Source organism: Drosophila subobscura, chromosome J (genome assembly GCF_008121235.1).
Source record: "Drosophila subobscura isolate 14011-0131.10 chromosome J, UCBerk_Dsub_1.0, whole genome shotgun sequence".
In the NCBI taxonomy this organism is placed as follows: domain Eukaryota; kingdom Metazoa; phylum Arthropoda; class Insecta; order Diptera; family Drosophilidae; genus Drosophila; species Drosophila subobscura.
In genome coordinates, this window is record NC_048532.1 from 6,600,761 (window position 1) to 6,625,499 (window position 24,739).

Sequence of the window (24,739 nt, forward strand, 5' to 3'; positions counted from 1 at the left end):
AGTCTATAAATAAATGAGACCATTTAAAGTGCCTTGATTGTGGCATGATTATAATTGATGACGCTAATGGCCGTCTAAATTGCAGCAAACATTTCTTTACGATCCATCTTATCTAAGATAAATTGATAGGCTGGCAAATACTCGTCGTAAATGCTTATCTGACAAGCGGAGTCCCCCGAATATCAAATTAAAATTAGCTCTTCATGCTGACAGAAGAGAAAGAGCTGGCCAACACTTTGATAAGACAAGAAACAGAACTTCAGTGTGTTTCTTATATAGATTACAGATTTATTTTCAACTATATCTAAGGGGTGGTCTTGTGTGTGAGAATTGCCTACTTTTAGGCTTGTTGTGAGACCACAAAATTTCGAAACTTGATCTGTGCCTGCCGCAGTGTCGTCATTTTTGTTTCCGGCATGCACCAGACACTGCACAGAAACTCTGCCAGCAGCAGGGCAGCCAGGCTGAAGAAAAATCCAGCTATATTGTCTATGCCATCGATGTTTCGACTGAGATCCACACGACAAATGCCCAGCTGAATGATCATCTCCAGTGCGTAGGCCAAGGCAATGCACTGACGCTTCACGCTGCGCGGAAACGCCTCCGAGAGGTAAGCGGAGCTCGGGCCAAAGGCAATGCCCGCAAACAGCTGGTAGAGCAGCAGCAGCCACAGGGCCATCCGCATGTCCTTGACGCGCAGCAGCTCGCTCACCACAAATCTGCTGGCCACTCCCGCTGCCAGTCCGCCAGCCATTACCAGACCCAGCAGCAGGGGAATCTTCCGGCCGAGCGTGTCCAGGGCGAAGGCGCTCGCACAGCTGCCGACCAGTCGCAGGAGGCCGAAGAGCACGAATGGTCCCGAGTTGCCCGGGTAGACAACGGTGCTCGTATAGCTCAGGGTGTAGGCCACCAGCATGCTGGAGCTCATGGCATAGAGTCCGCGCAGCAGGCACAAGTGCAGCAGCGCGGGCAGTGCCTCTGTCCATCCTCTCAGTCCCCGCATTGGCTGATTGTGGGCCAAATATGTGCGATGATTGTCCAGCTGATCGTAGGTTTCGGCAGTGACCGCTCTGGGACGATGTAGCCGGCTCAGTGCATCGATGGCTGCCTGTTCGTCCCCTCTGTGCAGCATGTCCACCGGCGATTCGATGGTCAGCAGCCAAGCCATGCAAATGGCAATCACGCCCAGAATGGCGCTGAGTACGCCTTGGAACTGCTCCACCGTGAACTCACTCTCCGTGTCCCAGCTGGCGCTGCACACGATCTGCACAAAGATGCCCAACGCCGTGGGCCACTGTTCGCCGGCCGAGGCCGTTGTGCCCCGCCTATAGTACACGGACAACTCCCCGGCCATGGCCAGCGTGGGAGCGAATGCCAGACCATTGGCGAATCCATTCAAATATCTCGCCACAAACATGGCCTTGGCATTGAAACTCCTGACACCCATCACCACACCACCAATCACCGTGAGCATGGCGCAAAGTTGCTATCAAATTAAGGGTTTGGTTTTGAGGGAATAATTGTAATATTTTGTGGCACTTACCATGAGCTGTTTGTACGTTAATCTTTGGCTAAAGAAGCCGCCCAGCAGGGCGCCCACTATGGCCGCAACGAACCAACTGATGCGCAGGTGGGAACTGACCTCCAGCTCGGCCAAGAGACTGTCAAAGCCAATGCTCCAGGCAATGTGCAAGCCGCCAGAGAGGAAGATCAAAGCAGCTGCAAAGTTAAGAAGAGAATTTTGGGTTAATTAAAGGTTTTAACAGGCAACGTTTGAGTGTGCAAAAAAGGTATACAAAGTGGCATAGAGTGTTCATTTTTAGGCATATATTATTCCGTTGATTCACTGCTGACTCACTGCCAGCCAAGGTCTGCACTCATTTTTATTGGTTTAAACTCGTACCCGCTCCAATTGCATTTGCCTGCGGCTGATTGCGTCGATCCTGATTGCAGCATGTGCCCTGTCCAGTCTGATAGATCATTTCCCGATGCACCTCCGCACCAGGAGCACCAGGATCACCATTGGGTATAGGCTGGAAGCCGGTTGCTGTCGCCGTTGGTCTCTCTGTCTGCATGATGACCGCCTTGGTCGCCAGTCCGCACAAAACTACAATGTTCTGCGTGGGTCGCCGGTTGGTTCTTCCAGGTGTGTAGGTTGTTGCGCTTCTTTCCCGTTTGGTTTAACCATCGATGGCAGCACTAATCTTATCGTTTGCCCGATTGATAAGTAAACGCTTCGAATTTCGGTCTTGTTAGCTATGTCAGATATCGCGCTATCTGAGTGCTCGATTTTTATCTATCGCTGAATGTTTGCATTGGGTTCAAACGCGTCGCGAGGTTGAGGCTGAGACCCCGCAGCATGTGTTGCACTTTTCGCAGTTAAAATTCAGGTAACATTTTCTTTCTGTTCGGTTTGAAAATATCTTTATTAAATTCCCTTTTGTCGTAATTTTATTGACATATAAATACAAAATACAAAGACGAAGAAAATACATCCAATAAATTCTGGACATTTGTGACAAGCCAATTCTATGTTTTGGCAGCACAGAAAATCTTATCTGGAAGGTTTTGCGATAGAATAAACACACACAAGGCTACGCGAGGCCATAAATATTTATTATCTTTGGTTTGACTAATACCTCACACCCTCCCTCTCCCTCTCGCTCTCTCCCTCTCCCTAATCGTGCAACAAACCACTAAAGTGTTTATTCCGTTAGAAAGATCTGTTGATGAAGCCGTTGAACTTCTCCTGGGCACCGCGCAGCGTGGTCAAACGCGTCTCGGGCAGGCAGAAGATGCCAGCGAGAAAGCCAAACAGATAGAATCCACCGACAACATAGAAGTAGTTGCCGCCATCGTATAGATTGAAGTGTGCCGAGGATACAATGATGAACACGATCATCTCAGCGATGAAGGTGAAGGCGATAAAGTGTTGCTTAACGCCCAGCGGATAGGCCTCCGACAGGTACGGCGATGTGGACACGAACGCCATGCCAGCAAACACCTGGAAGATCAGCATTAGGATCGTGACGCCGCTCATGCCATAGTACACACTGTACTTGGAGCCGATGGCAAAGGCCAGACAGCTGCAGACGAGCAGGCCCAGCAGCAGGGGCTTCTTGCGGCCGACGGACTCCATGATGAAGGTGGAAATGAAGTTGCCAATCCAGCGGCAGATGCCGAATCCAACCAGCCAGCCAGTCGCCGAGCCGCCGCGATAGTTTGACACAATGGCAACACTCAGGACAACGATGACGAAGTACGATATGCTGAGGGCGTTCATGGCACGCAAATAGGTGAGTCGCAGGAACGCTGGCAGTGCCTGCATAATGCTCTGGCTCGTGGATATGTCCTTGTTGTGAGCCAGATATCGCTTGTGCTCCGCCAGCTGTTCGTAGGTGTCGTTGGTCAGTGTATAAGGTCGCTGCAGGCGTCGCAGCGCATCAATGGCGCCCGGTTCGTCACCCTTGGCCAGCGTTATTACCGGCGATTCAATGGTCATTAAGGCGCCCAGACCCAAGGCCAACAGTCCGTAGATTGCACTCAGTATTCCCTTCAGATTCTCCGCCGTAAAGCTGCCGGACGAGGTATAGTACGAATATGTCCAGGAGCTCGTGTAGATGATCTGCAGAAAGATGCCAATGCCGAAGCACATCTGCTCGAGGCTGGCCGTGACCATGCCGCGCATGTACGGTATGGACACCTCCCCTGCCAACGCCACGAACGGAGCAAACACCAATCCGTTGCCAATGCCATCCAGGTACGAGGCAGCCACAACTGCTCCACCATTGGCGCGTATGGCGCCCATTACAACGCCTCCAATGGTCACCAAAAGTGCACTAAAAAGCTGTGTAAGCAGAGATGAGTAAGGACTCGATCGAGTGGCTGCAAGCAATCACTTACCAAGATAAACTTCTTGGGGATTCTGTTGGTAAGGAAGCAGCTGATAACCGCACCAATGATGGCCGCAATGAACCAGGCAATAAAATTGTGCAGCGTGCTTGAGTAGAAGATCGGACCACGGAAGCCAATGCACCACGCAATATTCATGCCACCCGAGATGAAGATTAGACCAGCTGCAAGAAGCGATTAAGAATTTGTTCACATTTAAAATTGAGTTCTTGAAGGATCCTATTGCCATTTCTATTGCTTCTCTTCGCATGACGTCACTTGGTTGACAATCAATTTCCATGGAATAGACAGACCCCACACTCCTACCCCAATCAGGGCTATATCTTATCGGAACTGTCAGTGTCGAGCAGATGACTAATTCCCAGCGCTACTCACCAGCACCCACAGCATTCGACTGCGGCTTGTTCCTTTGATTGCGACTGAAGCAACCGTTGGGCGGCACCACAGTGGTTGTTCCATCCTGATGCGGTGGATGATGTGGCGGCATCGCGCCATAGTTATGGACAGGTGGTGGCGGTTGTCCCTGTCCATAGAACTGCGGTGGATTTCCTTGCTGCACGAAACCGGGCTGTGGATATCCTGGCTGTGGGTAGCCACCAGCTGGCGGATATGCCGGCTCGGGTTGATAACCCGGCTGTGGCTGTGGATAACCTTGTGGTGGGTATCCTGACTGTGGGTAGGTCTGAGCTGGTTCGGGCTGCGGATATCCTGGCTGCGGCGGTGCCGAGGTGAAGCCTGCCGGTGGCGCAGCGAATTTATCGTTTTGCATTCTGATTCGTTGTTTCCTTTTTCCTTTTTTTTCGTGGGTACAACCGACCGTGCTGGCTGGGGTTCTATTCGAAACTGATTGACCAACTGTCAGGGCAAGTGATTTTTGTGGCTTTTTTTGCACTGGGCCTTGTCCAACTGATAATCGAGGCGTGGGGGCCTGGAAGGCTTATCTCTCGCAATGGCATTGATAACACTCCTCCAGTTTGGTATTAGAAACAGAACCGAGACCACGATAAGCGAAGCTTATCGAAATGTTCCTGAATTATGGGTGTGCTATCCCCCGTGCCCATCAAGTGCCACCCCAGCGTCAAGTGCTGGTTACGCTTTTGTCCAAGATCTACGGATCGTCGTGTGCTTCCCCAGCGCAGAGTTTTGTTGCCATCCACAATCAGCAGGCAGCTGAATCATTCGCTGTTTCGTGTTAACTCAACAATCAATTGGGGGAATTACGCGAAAACAACCTGGATATTCTCTTGACTCGACTTTTATTCAGCTAAAAATCCTTATTGAACCACTTGCTAAACTTCTGCTGCGCCTCCGTCAGCGTGGTCAGCCGCGTCTCGGGCAGACAGAAGATGCCCAGAAAGAAGAAGGCCATGGAGAGTCCCCCCAGCACATAGAAATAGGCCACAATGCCCGCAGGGCTGGGCGCAGAGCTGCAGAAAATGAGTCGAAGGAGCAGTTCCATGATATAAACGATGGCCACATAGTGTGGCTTTATGGCCAAAGGAAAGGCCTCCGTGAGATACACCGCGGAGGCGGTTTGCCCCAAGCCAGCAAAGAACTGCAGGCTGAAGAGCAATCCGAGGGCCGCCTTCATGTGCGGCGTGCGGCCAAAGAGTGTGGCAAAGGCGAGGGCAAAGGAGCCGCAGGAGAAGCAACCAAACAGCGTGGGCTTCTTGCGGCCTGTGGTGTCCATGAGGAGGAGCACGCAGAAGCAGCCAGACCAGCGCATCACACCGAATATGACGTAGGGCCAGGCATGGTAGTGCGTTGCCACCTGCACGGCCGTCTCGTAGAGGGCACTCCACACGACCAGCGTCAGGCAGAGCGCGTTGAGGGAGCGATAGGCCAGCAGCTTGAGCAGCGGCGGCAGGCCCATGCGAATGCTCTCCCACAAGCTCATCCCTCGATTGGTGGCCACATAATGCTTGTGCTCGTCCAGCTGCAGCAGCGTCTCGCTGGTCACCATGTAGGGGCGTTGCAGGTGCCGCAGGGCTGCCACCGCCTGCTGCTCATTGGCGCGCAGCAGCAGACTGACCGGCGACTCCACGCACAGCGTCGAGGCCAAAGCAAGAGCCACCAGACCGTAGACAATGCTGAGCACGCCGTGCACCTGATCAGCGGCAATTGTCACGTTCCAGTCCACCTGCCACACGGCCGTGTAGAGCAGCTGCATCAGGATGCCCGTGTTGCAGCTCAGCTGCTCCACCGTCGCCGCCAGCAGTCCGCGCATGTCGCACACCGAGATCTCACCCACGGTGCTCATGGCGGGCACAAACACTAGACCATTGGCCAGTCCATCCAAATAGCGGGCCGTGATGATGGCCTCGTGGTGCTCGTGGCAGGCGAGGAAGAGTATGCCCGAGATCAGCACCAGGCAGGAGCCGATAATCTGCGAAGTCAGAGAGATGATTGCCACTCTCTCGGTCTCTCACTCCCGTTCTCTCTCTCTCCCTTCGATCCACGTTCCGATCTACTCACATAGACGGGCTGCTGGGGCAGGCGATGCGTGCAGAGTGCTCCGACTATTGCTCCAATGGTGGCGCCCGCATACCAAGACACCTCCATGTGGAACGTCATCAGATGTGCGGAATGTACGGCAAAGCCAGCGCCCCAGGCCAGGCTCATGCCACCCGAGATAAGGATAAACGACACCGAGCCGAGGGCATTCCACTGCGGCTGATTCTTGTGACTGCGACTCAGCCAGGAGCGGTTGCTGCCTGGAGCGGTGCACGATTCCTGCTGCGTTGGCGCATACTTATCCGCTGCCATGCTCGAGTTGTCTAAGAGGCGGCCCAGCACACAGCTCCCATTTATAATGGATCCCTACTGGATGGATGGCTCCTGTTTATCAGCTTATCTCGTATCCATAACCATATCCGGCAGCCCCATCATAACTATAACCATGACAATAAAACCATCCACTCGGTGGGGCACGCATCAATCGAAATGGCAGTGCCAAAAATCAATATGCCCATCAAAAGTTCTGAGTCTTAATTAAAATGATTTTTGGCTGGCATAAATCATTGGGGACCGACCCACCTGCGATGGGCGATAGCTAATCAAAGTTCAGGGTTTTTTTTTGTGTGTTGCGGTTCGCGTAACAAATTCTTGTAAAACATTTCAGCTTCGTCGTCAGATAAGATTAGATATGTGGCATGAATACGGCATAGTTGATGTTTTATTGGTTAAATGCTAAACGAATTGACAATTTAAGAACTTTGAATTCTCACAGAATATGCCGCAAATCGGGGAAACCCTTTGATAACATTGTGCGACAAATGGGACACTTTTGAATGTATTTTGCACTAGACTACAATAAGGTAGCAGGTCTGAACAAGTAAATAGCTTCCTCATACGTAGAAGTGGCACTTTTTAAAATTGGTTCACAAAAACTGCAGCTCGTAAAAGCAGCCCCAAAAGTAATACTTTAGCCTAAAAAGTGCACCACATTTCACATAATTTTTGGCGACTCAAATTTGAACTTTTCTATCAAATTTAATGTTTTTTAGTGGCATTAATTCTTAACAATATAAGCTTTTAAAAAAAGATGCTGCGGATATATTTGCAATTTTAACCTAAAGGAAATGATTTTACTGATCAAGACCTAATTTTTGTCTAGCGAAAATTACATTCAAAGAGATCCCAATTGTCGCACAGTGTTATTAATTAATAAACATAAAGCTTGAAACGATTATGTGTATAGTAGAAACCATCAAATATTCTCGCATATCGTGATAATATATCGAATTTTAATGGACGTTTTTCCTGCAGAATATTTGCTTCATATATTCAATGAAATATTCATTTCTATAAGCTAACATTTTCTACTACTTTCCAATCGATTTTTCGATTACATTTTGTATCCTTACTATTTCCTTACTTATAAATGTACAGTTATGCCTGCTACTTCTCCCTTTCGAATTTATATTAATATTTTTTTGCATGCCATTTCCAATCTTCTCACAACACTTGCATGCAGTTTCCCCTTGTTGAAGTTTATGCTCTAACCAGTATGAAAATTTTGCAGAGTGGCCAGAAAGAAAGGGGAGGCGGGGCAGCCTGTACCTGTGCCCACTCCGTTTGCCTCTGCCACTGCATTGCGGCAGGCCATATTAACTTCTGTTAGCAGATTAAGCCCCGGCCAGGCCGGCACCATTGGCAATGGCATTGCATTTGGTGGCTTGTTTATAGGCAGCATTAGTCCTAGCGAAGGACTCATGCGTATGCCCAAAAATGCCCAGCAAACAACACTCAGCCACACACAGACACAGATACAGTTACAGTTACAGCTGAACGGGCGAGGAAAGTGGAAAATGGCGTAGAAACTTTTATCGCAGGTGGCTTTCCCTGTGGCAGACTTTGGGGGGGGCCGATTCCAGCGATTTCCTGCCTGCGGACGGATAGACAAACGCTGTGCTGGTCGGGCATCCAAGTTTCGCAACTTGCGACCAAGTTGGCGATAATGTTTGACTATGTGCGCACATGCCACGCCTCCCTCCAGCACCTCTGCACCTTTGGCTGGGCGTTAAAATAAATTTAATTTTATCGCTACATAAATACACACACACAAACAGCGGCAGAGAGGGAAAGGAGGCGCAGAGGAGCTTCAAGTTGGAGTTGGGGTATTTTGGAGTCTTGTTCAACGCCTTCGGGGTCCTTCGGTTGCTTTGGAGCTGTGAAGTTTGCTTGTCTCGACAGACAATCCGAAAGTTGCCAAGTGACACTTCCGGCCTGCTGCTGGCCATAAATCCCCCCGGAGGCAGTCTTTGAAGTATTTTTCCACCCACATGCTCGTCCTTGTATTAATTAGAGCGCCTCCAGAAATGATCATTTGAATGAAAATACGGCGACTGGCAGTGAGAAATTTTTATGGCCACTCAAGCGAAAATATAAATAAATGTTATATTGATCTGTTTCCATTTTATGACCCAACCCCCCACCCTCCCAAACACACCACAAAATGGGCAATTTTCCATTTTTTCATGTGTGCGTTGTCTTTTTTTTTAGCTCACTTGCTCAAAGATTTACGAGCTTTGGCGCGGCGCAGGAAAAAAAAAAAAACAGCAAAATGGCATCGAAAATTTTATAACATAAACTTGGCCGAAAAAACAAAAGCCAAGTGGCTTTTCCAGCGTGCGAATTTCCTGCTATAAAATAATAAAGCGTGGAGCGGGAGACAGTCTCGCAGTGTCACATTTGTGCTGCCGGCAAAGGAAATTTGCGGCCTGGTGCTCGTCATATTGCGCATACGCCTTGTGTGCAAACGTAATTTAAAATGCATATTATGTCAGCCCCATGATGTGGCATGATGCGACAAGGCTGGCAACAAAGCTCTTTCAATTAATGTTGCCACAAAACTCTCGTCCAAGGACAAGGCCTGGCCCCTTAAGAGAGTCACGTTTCAGTCGGCTTGAAGAAGGTTTCAGTTTTAGTTTTTAGCCAACTTTTCACTCGATATTTGTTGGCCAACTTTGACATAAGGGGCCAGGCCAGGCAGGCATCGACGTTTGAAGCAACGTCCCTGCCACTGCCACTGGCACTTCCCCTACCCACACAGCTGCTGCCATAAACAATAAATCCAAAGTTAATGTACTGAAATAATAGAGTTTTTCTTGGCCCACTACTGCGGCATCGGACCGTTCCATCTATTGTTAGTTTATTTATTTATTTTGCAGTGTTTTGTTACATGTGAGGAGAGGATTTACCGGCAACCTTTTCGGAAATTATGTTTATGCAAATTCCAATAAAATGCCAAGCCAGTCAACGCACAAATTAATTTATCAGACTCTGAGTTGGAGTCAGAGACAGAGTCAGAGTCAGAGTCAGAGTTGGGAGCGTGGTGGGATGGGCCCACAAATCCTGATTAACTTCTTGTGAGCATAAAGAAAGCCAACAAATGTGCACTTTAGCCGGGGCCAAGAGCCAGCAAGACAAGACAATTGTGGCACACGCACACAGGGAAGATCTTATATTAATATATGGTGCATGTATATCCTGGAGAGTGGAGTCCTTGTGTCGGTTAATGCACGCCAATAAATTCCATTCCGGCGACATTTGTACCTTTTGTTTGGGCGAATGGGCGGGGGCGGGGGCGGTGTCGGGTACATGGGATACTTTCATTGTTAACACACAACGAAGGCGTCACAAATTCCCGGCTTTCTGGGTGCCATATTTTTGTTATTTTTTGTTCTTTTACTCGAGCCCTGCAACGCGTCGGCCACGTCACGAGTCTGCCAAAGATGCCTGAAAAATGGCTACAATTCATTCGCAACAGCAGCTGGAGCGGGTAGCAACAGCTGGAGCGGGGGCAGTAGAAAAATCCCGTCAGCGGAGCGGGAGAGAATGAGCGTCGTGTCCAGGCATAGCTGCTGCAGCTCCTTGGGCTGGGGCCGTCTCGGTATGTCGGAAATTTAGTTGTTAGATGGAGCAGCAGCCGTTCGAGCAAGTGATTTGTTTTGCTTCGTTTGGCAACAAATCAGAAGATAAACGACATCGATTGCGGCAAACGACAGGCAGGCAGCCAGAACACAACAAAAAAAAGGAAGGATTTTCCCATGCCACAAATTATGAGTGCTGTATATAACTGATTATATATGTATGTATTTATATGTACATATGTAGGTAAATAAACGCAACTAAGCGACACATTGTGCGCAATTAAAATTGCATTTGTTTTTGGTTTATTTATTTGTTGGACTATTTTTGGCTTTTTAATGCTGCACCTGATGGCCTGATGGCCAACGCAATTTTATTAGTCGCCATGGCCAATGGCCATAACCATTTAATTATGATTTCCCATTTGCCAAAAACCGAAAAGCGCTGCGATTGAAAACATTTTGTGCGTTCGATAGATTTAAATAATTGAGATAATTTCGCATAAATGAAATGAATATTTATCAACTTATTGCTGGTCACTGCGCAGAGGTTAAAGGTTACTGATTGCAGCATAAAACACAGACGACGCGTTATCGTTTCAAAAGAAAAATCTCCAAGGACTATCTGTGTATAATTAATGCGATTTTGCAGCTCAGCCAACTACATCATTTGCATAAGCAATAACAAAACTTGCGGGGCAATAAAGGTTGATCAACTTAACACCCAGACGCAGACCCAGACCGAGACCGAGAACTGGAGGTATACGTTTGCCATACAAAATGTAAATGAGTTTCGTTTCCAGCGGCATTTTACGCGCACTCTCATATGAGGGAGCGTAATCTAATTAAATGTTATGTTTTTCGCTACATCTCCTTCGTAGTTGGCTTACTACACGTTTAACGAGCCACTCAAAGTTTTAATGCTGGAATCATAATAATGTTTTATCCCAGCACACACACACACCTGCCATAAACCTGGAGCACACACACACACACAAACACACACTTGGCTGACTCTCGCCACTAATGGCCAGGGCCAGGCAGCAGCAGCAGCAGCAGCAGCAACATACATAAATCAATCATAATTGTCCTTGCTAACTGCAATCATGAATATTTCCTCGGCATGTGCATAAAGCAAATGACAGTCATGCCCCACACACACATAAACAAACACACACACACACACACACACCCACACACACGCACATGGGGCATAACTATGCTCTGGCTGATATTCAACCCACAATCTCATCATACCTTCACACATCCTCTGGAATTTCTATACGCATGTGGATGCCGGCCCCGGTTTGGATTTTTGAGTTGGGGTTTGGGTTTGGATTTCTGGTCCATGATGCTTGACGTTTTGGGGCTCTAATTGCTGCCGGACGAACTGTATTTGGACCAAGGCCAAAGGGAGCGGATTAGGCTCGCTGAAAGATTGCATCAAATGAGCTTTAATTAATTTCCAAACCAAACCCGCCGCATCGAGCGCGCGCGTTTGACAGGATCGTGGGCATGGGATTGAGTCATTGTTGTTGCCTTACACCGCGTGTTTGCTTTAGTTAATTGATTTTCTTTCATTGCGTTTCATTTGCATAACGTTTGCGGGGGTGTGGCACCACTGACCAATCCATCCGCCCACTGATCAAAGTGCAAAATGGGAGTGAAAAGGTGAAAGCACGGAAATAAAGCCACCAAAAAGTCGTCAGTCAACAGTTTTTGGGTTGGCGAAAAACTAAAATTAGATTCCCAACTAAGTTGCCATTGGCACAATTACATTTTAGAGACTGATTTAATTTGTTGTGTTGCCCGCACCCCGCCCTTTCCCCGTGTTTCCTGTTTACTCCTTTTGTGGGTTGGCAATAAAAAGAGTCATTAAATAGTTGGCAGACATTTTGGGTAATTGTGGGTATGAAATGGCTCATAAATACCACTTCGCAAAATGGTTAAATTATTGAATAAAACTTTTAATTAGTTGAGTGCGGTGTGGAAATAAAAAGCCAGCACAGCTTAAATAGAAAGCGATTCCAAAGAGGATATGTGCATATTTATTACGCAAATTCCTGCACAGCCATGTATGCATATTTATCCACATCTAAATATAATCATAAATGTAAGGACTAAATTGCTTCATAAATTACAAATGCGGCTAGGGGGGCTTAAATTGTGATTTAGTTGATTGCTCCGTGGGGGGGAATAACCTTTTTTCTGAACTAGTTTGCTGTTTGTTTCGTTTTAGAACTACCAGCTGCGGGACGTAATTAAATTTATGAATAGATTCGCTCAGAATTGTTGGTTTTTACAGCCAGTCTATCAAATAATCGCCAAGATTGACTGCACCCTAGAGGAGCGACTGTATGAATGGATTAAGTTTCGTTACGTACTCAAAGTCAATGGTTATTCAAGACCTGTCCGTGCCAGTGTCAGTGCGTGTGTGCTGCCCCGAAGGTGAGCGCCCAAAAAGGGACTCCTGCACGTACACGAGGCAACCCTCGATTTGCAGCTCATTAGCAACCACAGGGACGACACATGTCCGAACTGCTAAGCGCGCTCTAAATCACTGTTACCCACGGACTTGACGGAACCTGAACTCAACGACAACGACGACCACGACGTTGACTCTGCGCTCTCTCCTGCCTTCAATCTCGTTCGTTGTCAGTTGCCCCGTGGCCCATTGTCCGTTGCCTGCCTCAATTAGTCCACCATTACCAGCGACAATCTCGAGTCTGGTCACCGACCAACGAGCTGCAAGGAATGACAACCAGGCTCGTACGTACGCACTGGGAGCTGCCTTTGGGGGCTTAGGAGACATGAAACTGTGTCTCAGGTCATCGGTGCCGGGTTGTCTAATGGCTTATGAGTAGTCACGTTCCCGGGATGCCAACATACCCACACCCACGCTGAACCACTCTCTGAAGTGAGTCTGTTGCTGGCAGGGCAACGGAACAAGTTTTCAGCGCAAAATTTGAATAATTATACAAAAATTAAACGTGTGCGAGCTGTTCGGTCTGCCCGCCCTTCCACCTGTCTACCTACCACCTAGATGAATGACTGTAGCAGAAACTGGGCCTCCTGCACGCGGCTTAGCAGTCGTGGGCCACATCCAGCCAGACTGCCGCAACTTTTCCCACAGCCTTTTGCGCCTCGTTAATAAAGCCAAGTGAATGCGCTTAATCAACACGTATGTACGAGTGTGAGTATGTGTGCCAGGAGCCTGCAAAAAGGATGCTCCCAACTTCCTGCCAACAGAAAAAGATCCTCACCTATATATGGAATACTTTTTTCTTGGTCGACTGCTGAAGAAAAAATTAATTAAATAAACTTCGGAGCTGCCAGCCAGCTGCCGACGACTGTTGTGCATTTCCAAAACAAATTTTCTGTTTCATATATTTTTTTGGGAGGATTTTCGTTTCGTTTCAGTGTTGGCTTCTTTTTGTTCTCTTTGTATTTTTTATGCCCGAAGAGCACAAAAGCCAAACTCGTTGCCATTAAAAACGCATTATCCTTTGTGCTCTTTTATGACTTTTCATTTGAAGAGCCTGCCTGCAGGGACCGAGGCCAGGACCACCGTTTGGCTGTTTGCGTGTTTATTTGCTGTCGAGCTGTGAGAAGGAACTCAATATGATAATTTCTATATCCTTCAGGCAGCGATAGAAAGATGCCAGCGATACCAGCCTAAATCTAATGAAGAATCACCATATAAGCCATATCCCATAATTCCTTGTCCATAGAACATTCCTATTCGATTCAATGAGATGGATAAAGCACATACTAAGATCCGCTTGCCAAAACAGAAGCCAATTCGCCTAAGCAAAGAGAAAATATTCCCCCAAATAAAGGAAAATATGCGGAGAAAAAAAACAAAAAGAGGAAACAAAATTGTTTTTGTATTCCAACAGGGATTGCCAATTTAGGCGCATCTTATGCGGATTGTCTGCCAAAAAAAAAACAGAAAAGAAAAAGCGAAAAGGCTTACATTGGGATCTTTTTATTTGATTGCTCAAATGAAAAGAGAAAGAGCCAAATGGAAAATTGCCTGCCACACAAAGAGTGGGAATAACTGGAGTATAATCATTTACAATGCTGAGCCGGGGCACCCAAAATGGAATGCAATTGAAAATTGATTTATCCACAAATCAGAGGCATTCAAGGGTGTCATCATTGATAGGTCTCTGTTGTCTGCGGGGAATTATTAGTAGTTGTTCCCCTGATAAGACAACACTTGACTGGATAAATGCAGTTCAGTGGGTTCATTAACAAGAGATGGCAGATAGCTCATTAAAGAGCTTTAAGGAAGTTTAAGGTGAGTACATTCAAAGGGGATTCGCGAGTAGAATCAATGCTCCTTCTGGGACACTTGTCTGGAATTACTTTTGCCGCTTATTGTGTGTAGCAAAATGTAAACTTAAACATAAATATTCCACAGCAATCAAATTCCATTGAGTTTTGGGGGGATAAGGTTAAATAAAATAAATAAAATTCGTGACCTTTTTGACTTAGTGCAGCATCTGTGGGGCAGCAAAGGGTTGCCTTCGAAAACCCCTCCCACCCCGCATAGCCATTGAGTTTAAGCTTCCTGTTCGTAAAGGATTCAATTTGGGGCTGGTGGCACGTGCATTGAAGCTAGCAAATTAAAAACAGCATAAGTAATGGCACACCGAGAACTGAAGCGAAATGGGGCGAGAGAGCGCACATGAGGAATGGGGTTGAAATGAAAATTAATCGACAACGCATATGAATTTATAATAATAAAAGAAAAACACAACACACAGCCCCACCGACAAGGGAACATTTTCTGCAGCTGACTATTAAATAAATTCCAACAAAAAAGGGATAGGGTCGGGCGCCGGATTGGTAGTTGTGCGGTGCAGGAGCCGGGGGCCAAGACGCCAAGCCATTTCCATTCATAATTCACGAGCATAAATTTCGTAAGCAACCTGCAGGTGGAAATGGAACTAGAGCTGAAGCTGGAGAGCTAGAGAGACGTGGCACAGCCAGGGCTGGCTTGTTTTTGGCAGTCGGGTGGTGTTAACGTGCCACGTAAATTTTGGCTAACGATGCACTTTGCACTGGCAATTCCACCAACAGCGTGGCACCTCCCATCGCAACGACTTGCCACGCCACGAGCTGCCACAATCAAGTGCAATTCATTTTGTGCCACGTCAGCAGGGTCTGGACTTGCCACACAGCTACACCCTCACACACACACAGAGACGTGCCCTTAAAGCCACCTGGCGACAATTGTAGCGCCACAATAGGCTGCAAACTACTCGCATGTGTGTGTGATTTTTGCTCAAGGCTTTCATCCTTTATGCTTCATCTGGAGTTGGAGCCTACTGCCGCCTGCTTGGCTTTTGTAATTTTTCATTCCTGCCTTAAGCTGGATATTTATTTTGTCTTCATTTGCTTCTGGATGCCTCGTCAAGTAAATAATTTATTTTATAAATTCCCAAGTAGGATTAACACTGGAAAATGCAGAAAAGGGTCAAGCAAGAGAGAGACTTGGGTCCGAAAAGGGTCAGTCAGCCAGTCAGTCAGTCAGTGGACCTGTTCGTCAGCCAGATTAGCAGTTCGCCCAGTGTTAAGCCTTTGTATGTTTGTATTTATTTATATATATTTCTACCCGTAAATGTAGTTCAAATGGTTGCCACGTATTTCAGAACTCCCTGAGTCCCTGTCAACTTTACGGCAAATTAAATTGAGTTTTTTGTTTCCTTATAAATGGAAAAACATTTCCAGACACTTGGCAGAACATTAGTCCGGACTCTGGGACACACACATTGTTGCCACATGTAAATTTTGTTTTTGTCTGTTGACAATTATTGAGCTGATGACAAATGTAACCCGGGGCTTGGGGCGGGTCTGGCGAAACATTTTTGAGACTTTCATGTGGGAGAGAAGATTGCGCCCACCCCGTGATGGATTGACTTGGCAACTCTGTTGGGAAAGTTGGGTCAATTGGTACTACAGTTCATATAAGCGGATTGTTAGGGGCTTTGTTAATAGATGTGTGTGACCAGAGCAGGCTTGGGTTGTTGCGATTTATTGTATAAAATGCACGTAATTGATTATTGAGTTAATTGCTAGAAGATTGATTAAAAATTGCTGGCAGATTGATCAAAGATTGCTAGAAAATTCCTCAAAGATTGATGGGGAAATTGGCAGCAAAGGTAGAAGTTTTCCTGCAGCTGTAGCATATTCTTCTAGTAGCTAATCAAAAATTAAAGCTTAGAGCATTCGATAAGGAAAGAGTGAAACAGGTTTCGCCAGTCTCTCTGTCTCTGTTTCTCTCTCCACGATAAACAGAACATGCGACAACGATAGATTACAGTGTTGCCAAACTAATTACCATTTAGACGACATCCTTTGCCAGTTGCCAGCAATCATCTACACCCAGCAGCCAGCAGCCAGCAGCCAGGATCACCTATTATGTATGTACATTTTACTTACACTTCCCTCACACACTACACACGTCCTGCACAAGCACACACACATATTCGAACACATTTACCAACTGCCGAAACAATGTCTGTCCCTGGCTGCATGCACACAGAAGACAGGGACCAGGACGGGGACCAGGGACCAGGATAGGGACAAGGGCAACAGCAACAAAGACCTGGCAACAGCAACAACAATGCGATGACGTTGGCGATGACGATACCGATTTGCAGTTACATGTGTTTTTCAACCATTTCAGCCCGCACAAGTCTCGATTTTGGACTGGCTGACACATTGACAGCACTGCCAAAGGGAGAGGGAAAGAGCCCAGTTGGATGATAGAAAGCAAACGCTGCCAACTTTACGATAGCGTTAAATTAGACATCAACTTGGGTAAAGTACAAACAACATCATTGAGAGCCCCCATCCCATGCACCACCGCATGCCCATCGAGACCTGCCACTGCCCAGCCACTGCCCCAGCCACTTCCCCATGGAACAACAAGCATACTATCGCAGCGCGTCATGTTGTTCAACGCCTTGCAGCGTGCTACTGCTGCTGCTGCTGCAGTCTACAAACGTTGCACTTACATACAGTGGGCGTATCCTTGATGGCCTCTCCTGATGTGGCTCGCTCCGGCACATGTTGAGGGCGCGCCTGGCGGCTGCTAGCCGAGCAGAGCGAGCACAGGCAGTAGGCGTCACGCGTCTGGCCAACACGCCCACCCATCCTAGTTTACATGAAGCAATTGCCCGGCATTCATAAGCCATTATCAGAGCCAAGTCATCGCCAAGCCAAGTCTTAAAGCAAACAATGCAGCTGCCATCCATCAAGCCGGTCCGGGCCAGCATGCACTGTGGCCATGTTCTCTGGGCCTAAACAGCCAATTCCTTATCTATGCCGAGGCGACACAGATCTCCCACTGTCTCTGGCTCTCTGACAAGATGTTTGACTTGCGGCGGTTTATGGCTTTATGGGAGAGTTACAGACATACATTCATATGTATGTACTCCCCATGCCGTTTGTGCCCGTCCGCCCACGCACTCACATAACTTTAAGCGGCTGCAGCAACAATTTTCAAATGGAACACAGCTAAAACGAGCATGAAATGTTCGCACTGAGATAGAGCAGACTGACAGCTGCCCTATAGCTATATTTTCAGGGAATTTAAGAGGGTGAAAAAGTGGCAAAAACTGCCATGTTCAAAGCAGAGAGAGAGACAGAGTTGAGTCCCAAAGGATCTTCCCAAGTTTTATTCATATTTAAATTTATTTAGCTAATTCTGCACACTAAACCTTTATGCAGAAATCTCCCAATTACCCACAACAAAATGCATTCAAAGACACATTAAATAGTTCTGTAAATATTTTAAGACATATTTTAGAAGAAGAAAACTTAAACTAGTTTAGAAATTAATCTCAGGCGGAATTCGCGTGACAAAGTCACTCTTTTATCAAATATACTCAACGCAGGAGCTACCTCTGCTTGGGGTACCATATAAAAATATATAGAAATAAACTTTTGCCACGCGTCCAAGTCCCGTGAAATGTTCAGAGGAAATTCAAAATGAAATTCTCTGCCAGAATTGAGGGGCGAAGAGCAGACAAAGAAAAGAGAAACACACAGAAAGGACCAAAAAGTGGCGAGCTGAAGCAGCATCAGCGAATAAAACTTTTGGCTGTTTTTATACCCGGTACTCGAAGAGTAAATAGGGTATATTGTATTTGTGCACATAACGGTTGTATGTAACGCACAGAAGGAAACGTTTCCGACCCCATAAAGTATATATATTCTTGATCAGCATCAATAGCCGAGTCTCTGTCTGTCTGTCTGTCTGTCCGTCTGTCCGTCTGTCCGTCCTGATGAGCGCCTAGTACTCAGAGACTATAAGAGCTAGAGCCACCAAATTTTGCATCCAGACTTCTGTATGCTCACACTGTTACAAGTGTATTTCAAAATGAGCCACGCCCCTTCCGCCTCCACAAAGGGCGAAAACCTCCCAAATCTACAATTTTGAAGATAGCAGAAAACTAAAAACGCCATTCCGTAGGGAATGACCATATCTATCAGATCACCAAATTGGGATACGATTGGATCATTATTATAGCCACAATGAAGAAATTAATTTGCAGTAGCCAAACCCACCCCGTCCCGCAGCATTCACACTCTGCTTCGCGCTGTTTATGGCCTGGCCCCTGACACGTCACTGCCTCTGCCTCTGCCGCTGCCTCTGCCGCTTCCTCTGCCGCTGACTCTGCCGCGACTCTGCAGTGTGTGTCTATAGGGGAGGGTGGCGAGCTAAAGGAGCGTGTTGGCGTGAGTAGTGTTGTTGATGTAGATGACAGATGAAGAAAAAATGTAAAATTTGACAAATAACCGCTAAGTTGCAGATGTAGTACTGAGTACCGGGTATAAGAGTTGTGACGCGTAAGAAGCGTCTCACACGTCCCTTCTCGTTATAAATGTTTATTTAGCACAAAGCACAAAGCACGAAAAAGAATATAAAAACAACGAGACAGAAAGAGACAAGTAGAGAGTGTTTAATGTGGAGAAAGGGAGGTGCGAGGGGCTGCTCCTCGTAGCAAGGTAAATCAAGAGCAGCAGATTGAGTTGGCCTTTTGTTGTTGGCCAGAATTTGTCTTCAACAAGGCCAAACGCAAGAGCAAAGCAACAATGGCTACGATTTGGCTGGGGATCTTCCCTTTCTGGCTGTCCCTTTTTTTTTTTGCTCTTGCCTGTTTTTATTCGCTTTGTGCCTTCCACAATAATTTTGCTACTTAGACGGATTTTTCTATTTGTGTATCAACGTTTTATTTGCTGACAGGTGTAAAATGGCTTGAGCCCCGGACCTTGCCACTTGCTCTGCTCTTCCGCTGAGAGATTCGACATTTGGCGGGGACTTTTCCGCTTCCGAGTTCTTTTGTTTCCTTTTTATGGCTTGAATTTTGGGGGGCAGATGGAAGGCCTTACCAAAAGGTAAGGGGCAGGGCGGGCAGGGAAGTATAATTGCCAGTCGCAAAGCAACAATGGCGATTAGTTTAATAGTTTGGCCATTAATGCTGGCCGGTGGGCTGGGTCATCATTCGATTTGTATCTCAATGCCACATTACGCATAGGCCATGTGCCCATTGCCGGCATTAATCAAAGCAAGAAGTTGCTCCATGTACATACATACATAATACATAAAACATATGTATGTACATAAATGTATGTATGTGGCACGAGTTTATGTACATACTTCACATCATATTTTCTATAATAAATATTGTTTGCTGCACTTTGCCGCGTGCCATATTCTATGATGTGCAAAATATTTTACACATTTCTGAAGCGCCTGGCAACGTCAACGCCAGATGGAGGGGCTCCACACAGCTAGCCCCACAGCTCCTTCACTGCCTGACTTGGCCAAGAAGACTTTGTCGGAGTGTGCATGCATGTGTGTGGGTTGCGTCTGTGTGGAACTTTTCAGTGCCAGCACAATTTCGCCGTGTTTGCTTTTGGCATGCACGTGCAATTTTTTACATTTCCCTTCTTACATATATTGAGAATGTTTTGATAAATATGCACAACTTGAGTTTTTGAAGTACGACTTCGACGTTGCCTCTGGTACTTGCCTGTTTGCCCAATTTGATTGAACAAAGTTGGTTCTGGCCATATGCAATTTCAGCCAAGACACTCCAAAAAAAGAAGAAGGAATATGTGGAGATGTTGCCAACTTCAGCCTGTAATGACCATATCGATAAATTGGTTTGATGCCAAACAAACTTTCGGAGTTTTCCTTCTTTTGCTCTTGAAATATTTGAGGATTTTTCTATCGATATTTATTAAGGCAAACATTTTATGTACAAACATTTTTTGTTGGCTGACCAGACCATCGATTTCCACTTACGCCACCACTTAAGAAGCCATAACAAATTATGAGGCAAATCCCAAAAAAGGGGATAATAAAAATGAACGAAATTATAAGCTGAGAAGCGCAAAGATGCCGCCGCTGCCGTCGTGGCAGTTCTGACTGAAATAATAAAATTAAATTAAATTCATTTCAGATTGCTGCCGCACAGCAGCAGCAGCAGCAGCGCCATGTGGAAGCAACATCAGAGGAAAAGGCAGCAACAAGACGGCGAGCGAAAGCAGCGCGCTTTTTGGTGTTTATTTAAAAAAATAAATTACATTTTAAAAGCATCATAATTCAAGGAAAACATTGCCAGGGCAGGCAGGCAGCAGGCAACAAACCAACCAGCAAGGAGCAGCCGGCAAAGGACCAGCAACCAGCAGACAGGACCAGCACGAACAGCTCCTTCAGCTGGAAATTCATTAAGCATGTTATAAATGCCTTAAATGTATAAGTAATTGTAAAGGTTTTATGCGGTTCGAAACGGTTTGAACGTGTTTATCATCGCAACATTTTTAAAGGGCATTTCCATGTAATTTATTTAAGAGCCCAAATAAACCCCAAACCCTGCCTTAGCACAGATAATTATTGGCAAATATTTACTCTAGACAGCGCCAGTCGAAATTCAAGATGATTTTGAGGTTCCTGTAGTTTTCTTTAATTGTTGGCCCGCGCCTCACGCCTGATCAAATATTAACATCAATGCGTGAGTGTGTTTTCGCTCTCCCTAAGGTGATTTGTTGGCTTTCACTTTCAATGGAGCTCAAGGAGCACATGAAACACTTGAAATAGTTCCGGCTTATGTTACGTCCTGCGGTCTTGTCTCCCCACGCCAAGCCACGACGCAATTTCAAATCAAAATATCAATATTTACTAGTCCGGAATGGAATCAGACGTACTCTCACATTGTATACATTTGTGTGTCGGATTGTGCAAACTTATCTATTTGGATTTATTATGCCTGTCGTTGTTGTTGTTTCTGTTTCTGGTTTTCTATCAAACTATTTGCTTATTTATTGGCCCTGGAAGAGTGACTGTAAATAATATGCCTGATTTGCATATGAAACCTCTCGCATTTCATTCGAAAAATAGATGTTAATATTATGTCAGGGGGAAAGCCAAGTTTGCGTACCCCAAAGGATTAATTCTAGCCTGCCTGCGGGACACAATCTGTTATTTTAGTTAAATTTTGAGTACACTAAAAATATGTACAAAATAATCACAATTAAATCTATAAACAATTTCATTGAATGCTTATTTTATTTAGTTTTTCTTGCATTTATCAGTTGCATGTTTGCAATTATTTTTGCTGAATTTATTCTGTTTTGCTTTGCTTTGCTTTTCCCTTGCTAAATTCTGAACCTCTGAACTTTTGCAAAATAAATGTTAGAGTGTTTCCTGAGGCAGCACACAAATTAATGGCGTTACTTTTAAAACCTTTTATACACGTCAGCGAAAGAGCCAAAAAAAACAACAAAAAAGTTTAAAAAAAGAGAGCAAGAGCAGGCAGAGGCCCATGTTGCTGCTGATGCCCGGCAAAAAAAAAGAAAAACTCGTAAATTTGCGAGCCATAAAAATCAATATGTTAATGGCAAAAAGTTGGCCATGTGTGTTGGGGGGTGGAGTGGACAACAACGAGACTGTTGAAATATAAATCCCATTGTCAACAATGCCCAGCAGCAGCATTGACATGCGACGACGGACGACGGATGGCATTCGGCAAGGACCTGACCGGGCACCGGCTGAAAAGGATGGATGGGATGGTAGCTGGTTGGCTGGATCGATGGCTCGCTGGCTGGCAAAAAGGACACGGACACGGTGCCGACTGGAGCTGCTGCTCCGGCTACTCCTGACCGCAACAGCATAAAGTAAATACAATAAATACACATGTGGACAGATGAATACCGCCAGCAGATGTGAGCACTGCACAAAACCTCATTAAACTGTTAAATCTTTTGACAGGGTTGCGACACTGATGGAGATGGACTGAGCCGGATATGCCATGGCAACTCCATCTTCAGCAGCAGCTGGGGCTGCAGCTGCCACTGCCACTGCAACTGCAATTAAGTGTGGGGCATATGCAGCCACGAATCCAACGTGAACCTGTAGGGCGCTGCGAAATATTGACCAAGCAAATACCCAAGGCCCAAATTCAATCCATAAGCAAGCCAAGGACACTCTCTCTCTCGCTCTGTTTGTCTGTGAAATTTATGCAAACTAATGCCGAAACGAGAACCGTGACGATCCCACCCATCTTTCAATTTAAACGAGACACTCAGCGTGGGACTCAGCGGCCTGGTGCGGGTCTGGTAAGGTGTGGAAAGTTGTCCCCCGCTCCACTTTGGGCATCAACTCAAATTGATTTATGGTTATTTTTAGAGAGAGCTCGCTGGTAAAAGTTTAAATCGTGTTGCGTGCCAAACGCAAATATCAAAAATCGACATTCGACATTCAACATTGAACATTGAACATTCAAACATTCGAGGCGTGGTCGCCAGAAACCGCTCGAAAATTATAGCTTTCAGTTTGCGCGCGAATTGTAATAAATTTAGAAAACTTATACGAGTATATACCGACACATAGCACTCAGTCTACACCCTGCACACCCGCCCCACTTACCGGGGTGAAACCCTTCAGTGGAGTCGTCGTCGTTTCCATAAAGTTGGCAGCGCAATTGCAGTTTTACGCCCCGCTTCGGGCGCTCTTACCCGTTCCCGCGCTCCATGCCGCAGCTAGTTCCGCCCACCGCCCCCACGACTTGGCCAACAAACGAGCGAGGCCCGGCAAAGGTCGTTAACAGCTGGCATGGCTTAAGCCAACAACGGCCCACGGCTAAAATGCAGAGGAACGGAACGGAGCAAAAAATCGTGGAAGGCCGGCGTAGGTGCAAACAAGCGTACAGCTTGAAGTGGCAAGTGGATGTTGCGGCAGGAAGCTGCTCTAGACCTCGACCATAGGATACGCTGCAGACGAAGCCAGGGAGCAAAAGAGCCAGGAAATCACGGAGCCAGGGAGCCAAAGAGCTGAGCATAGCTGGAGGGCAGCTTGAGCTATCAAAAATATGCTAATGTTGATATGATGGCCTTGGAAAACTGTGTGGGAAGAGCTGAGCGAACGAGCGAATATTAATCCTACTCCTTCTACGCGTACGTTGAAAATAGATGGGCGAAAAAACCAGCAAAGGAATTTATGTAGAACAGAAATCTCAGATATAAATTATACGGAAAATTCTCCATTAGTTAACCAGCTGAACGGGTTTCAATAGGCGCAACTAACGAGCCAAAAAACCACTTGACAATAGTCACAATTATCTCGACAAAATCCTAATTATAATTGTTGTTTACCACAAAAGCAGCAGAGAGCCGCCAGACCATCATTATCCTTTCAGCGCTAATCCTAGAAATCCTTAGCCGGTGTCTGGCTCAGGCATCAAACCAAAACCAAAGTAAACCGAGCTGCCAGCCCAGCCACGCCACGCCCCTTCTTCGTGTTGCATTCGCTGCGAACAACATAATAACACCCCTTGGCAAAGGAAGTCGTCTGCAGGGCATCAAGAGCGAACCAGAGCCGGAGCGCGCTGCCTGGGAGGCAGTGGCAGGAGTACACCAAGAACAACTTGGCCAAGTTAAGTAACCAAGAGAACTTAGCACGCAATCCGAGGCAGGCTTAAAGGTTAAGCATTATAATTTGGTTTACCTTTTGCCTCACTTTTTCCCCGCTCCTCCTCTGCAGTTGTACCAGTGTGAATGTTTTTCCCTCCCATCCAAGTGGCAAAAGTTAAAAATAGTTGAAAAAAGTTGCTGGAAATTGAATTAAATTGTAGGCGTATCGCAAGTTGAGTAGAGACCCTCGAATCTCCAATCCTTTGGGGAATTTAAGGCGGCTGCTATATTAGAAGAGACTTTTATTTACGACTGGTCCGGCTGGGGTTATTTATTGTAAAAACTCCAGCCGAAAACAGGCGGAGTACAGAGAAAACTGTTAGATCGATAAGGCCAAATCGATTCGATGGAATAATGGCTGTTGGGAATGGCTCGTATTTAATAATTCCTACATTCATTTGATGGCGACTTTGTTGTAATTGTTGCCAAGACTCCACCACCACCGAGAGCCACAGTAAAAATGG

The 24,739-nt window shown here is 46.4% G+C and overlaps 3 protein-coding genes across 4 annotated transcripts; all 3 read right to left on the reverse strand.

The window, feature by feature from the left end:
• Nucleotides 1–141: 141 nt before the first annotated feature.
• On the reverse strand, nt 142–2,123 carry LOC117894179 (D-xylose-proton symporter-like 2). The gene is made up of 3 exons (XM_034801085.1): nt 1,904–2,123; nt 1,544–1,719; nt 142–1,486 (listed from the first exon to the last, which is right to left on the reverse strand). The coding sequence occupies exons 1-3, from the start codon at nt 2,073–2,075 to the stop codon at nt 341–343; spliced, it is 1,494 nt and encodes a 497-aa protein (XP_034656976.1). The 5' UTR covers nt 2,076–2,123; the 3' UTR covers nt 142–340.
• Nucleotides 2,124–2,424: 301 nt separating this feature from the next.
• LOC117894178 (polyol transporter 5) lies at nt 2,425–4,760 on the reverse strand. Of its 2 annotated transcripts, XM_034801084.1 has the most exons (4): nt 4,631–4,760; nt 4,288–4,588; nt 3,904–4,076; nt 2,425–3,847 (listed from the first exon to the last, which is right to left on the reverse strand). In XM_034801084.1, the coding sequence occupies exons 1-4, from the start codon at nt 4,679–4,681 to the stop codon at nt 2,714–2,716; spliced, it is 1,659 nt and encodes a 552-aa protein (XP_034656975.1). In that variant the 5' UTR covers nt 4,682–4,760; the 3' UTR covers nt 2,425–2,713. The 2 variants fall into 2 exon arrangements, with proteins under 2 accessions (XP_034656975.1, XP_034656974.1); XM_034801083.1 differs by having other exon boundaries at nt 4,288–4,758.
• Nucleotides 4,761–5,176: 416 nt separating this feature from the next.
• LOC117893344 lies at nt 5,177–6,678 on the reverse strand. Its single transcript, XM_034799934.1, has 2 exons — nt 6,388–6,678; nt 5,177–6,298 (listed from the first exon to the last, which is right to left on the reverse strand). The coding sequence occupies exons 1-2, from the start codon at nt 6,676–6,678 to the stop codon at nt 5,177–5,179; spliced, it is 1,413 nt and encodes a 470-aa protein (XP_034655825.1).
• Nucleotides 6,679–24,739: the final 18,061 nt, after the last annotated feature.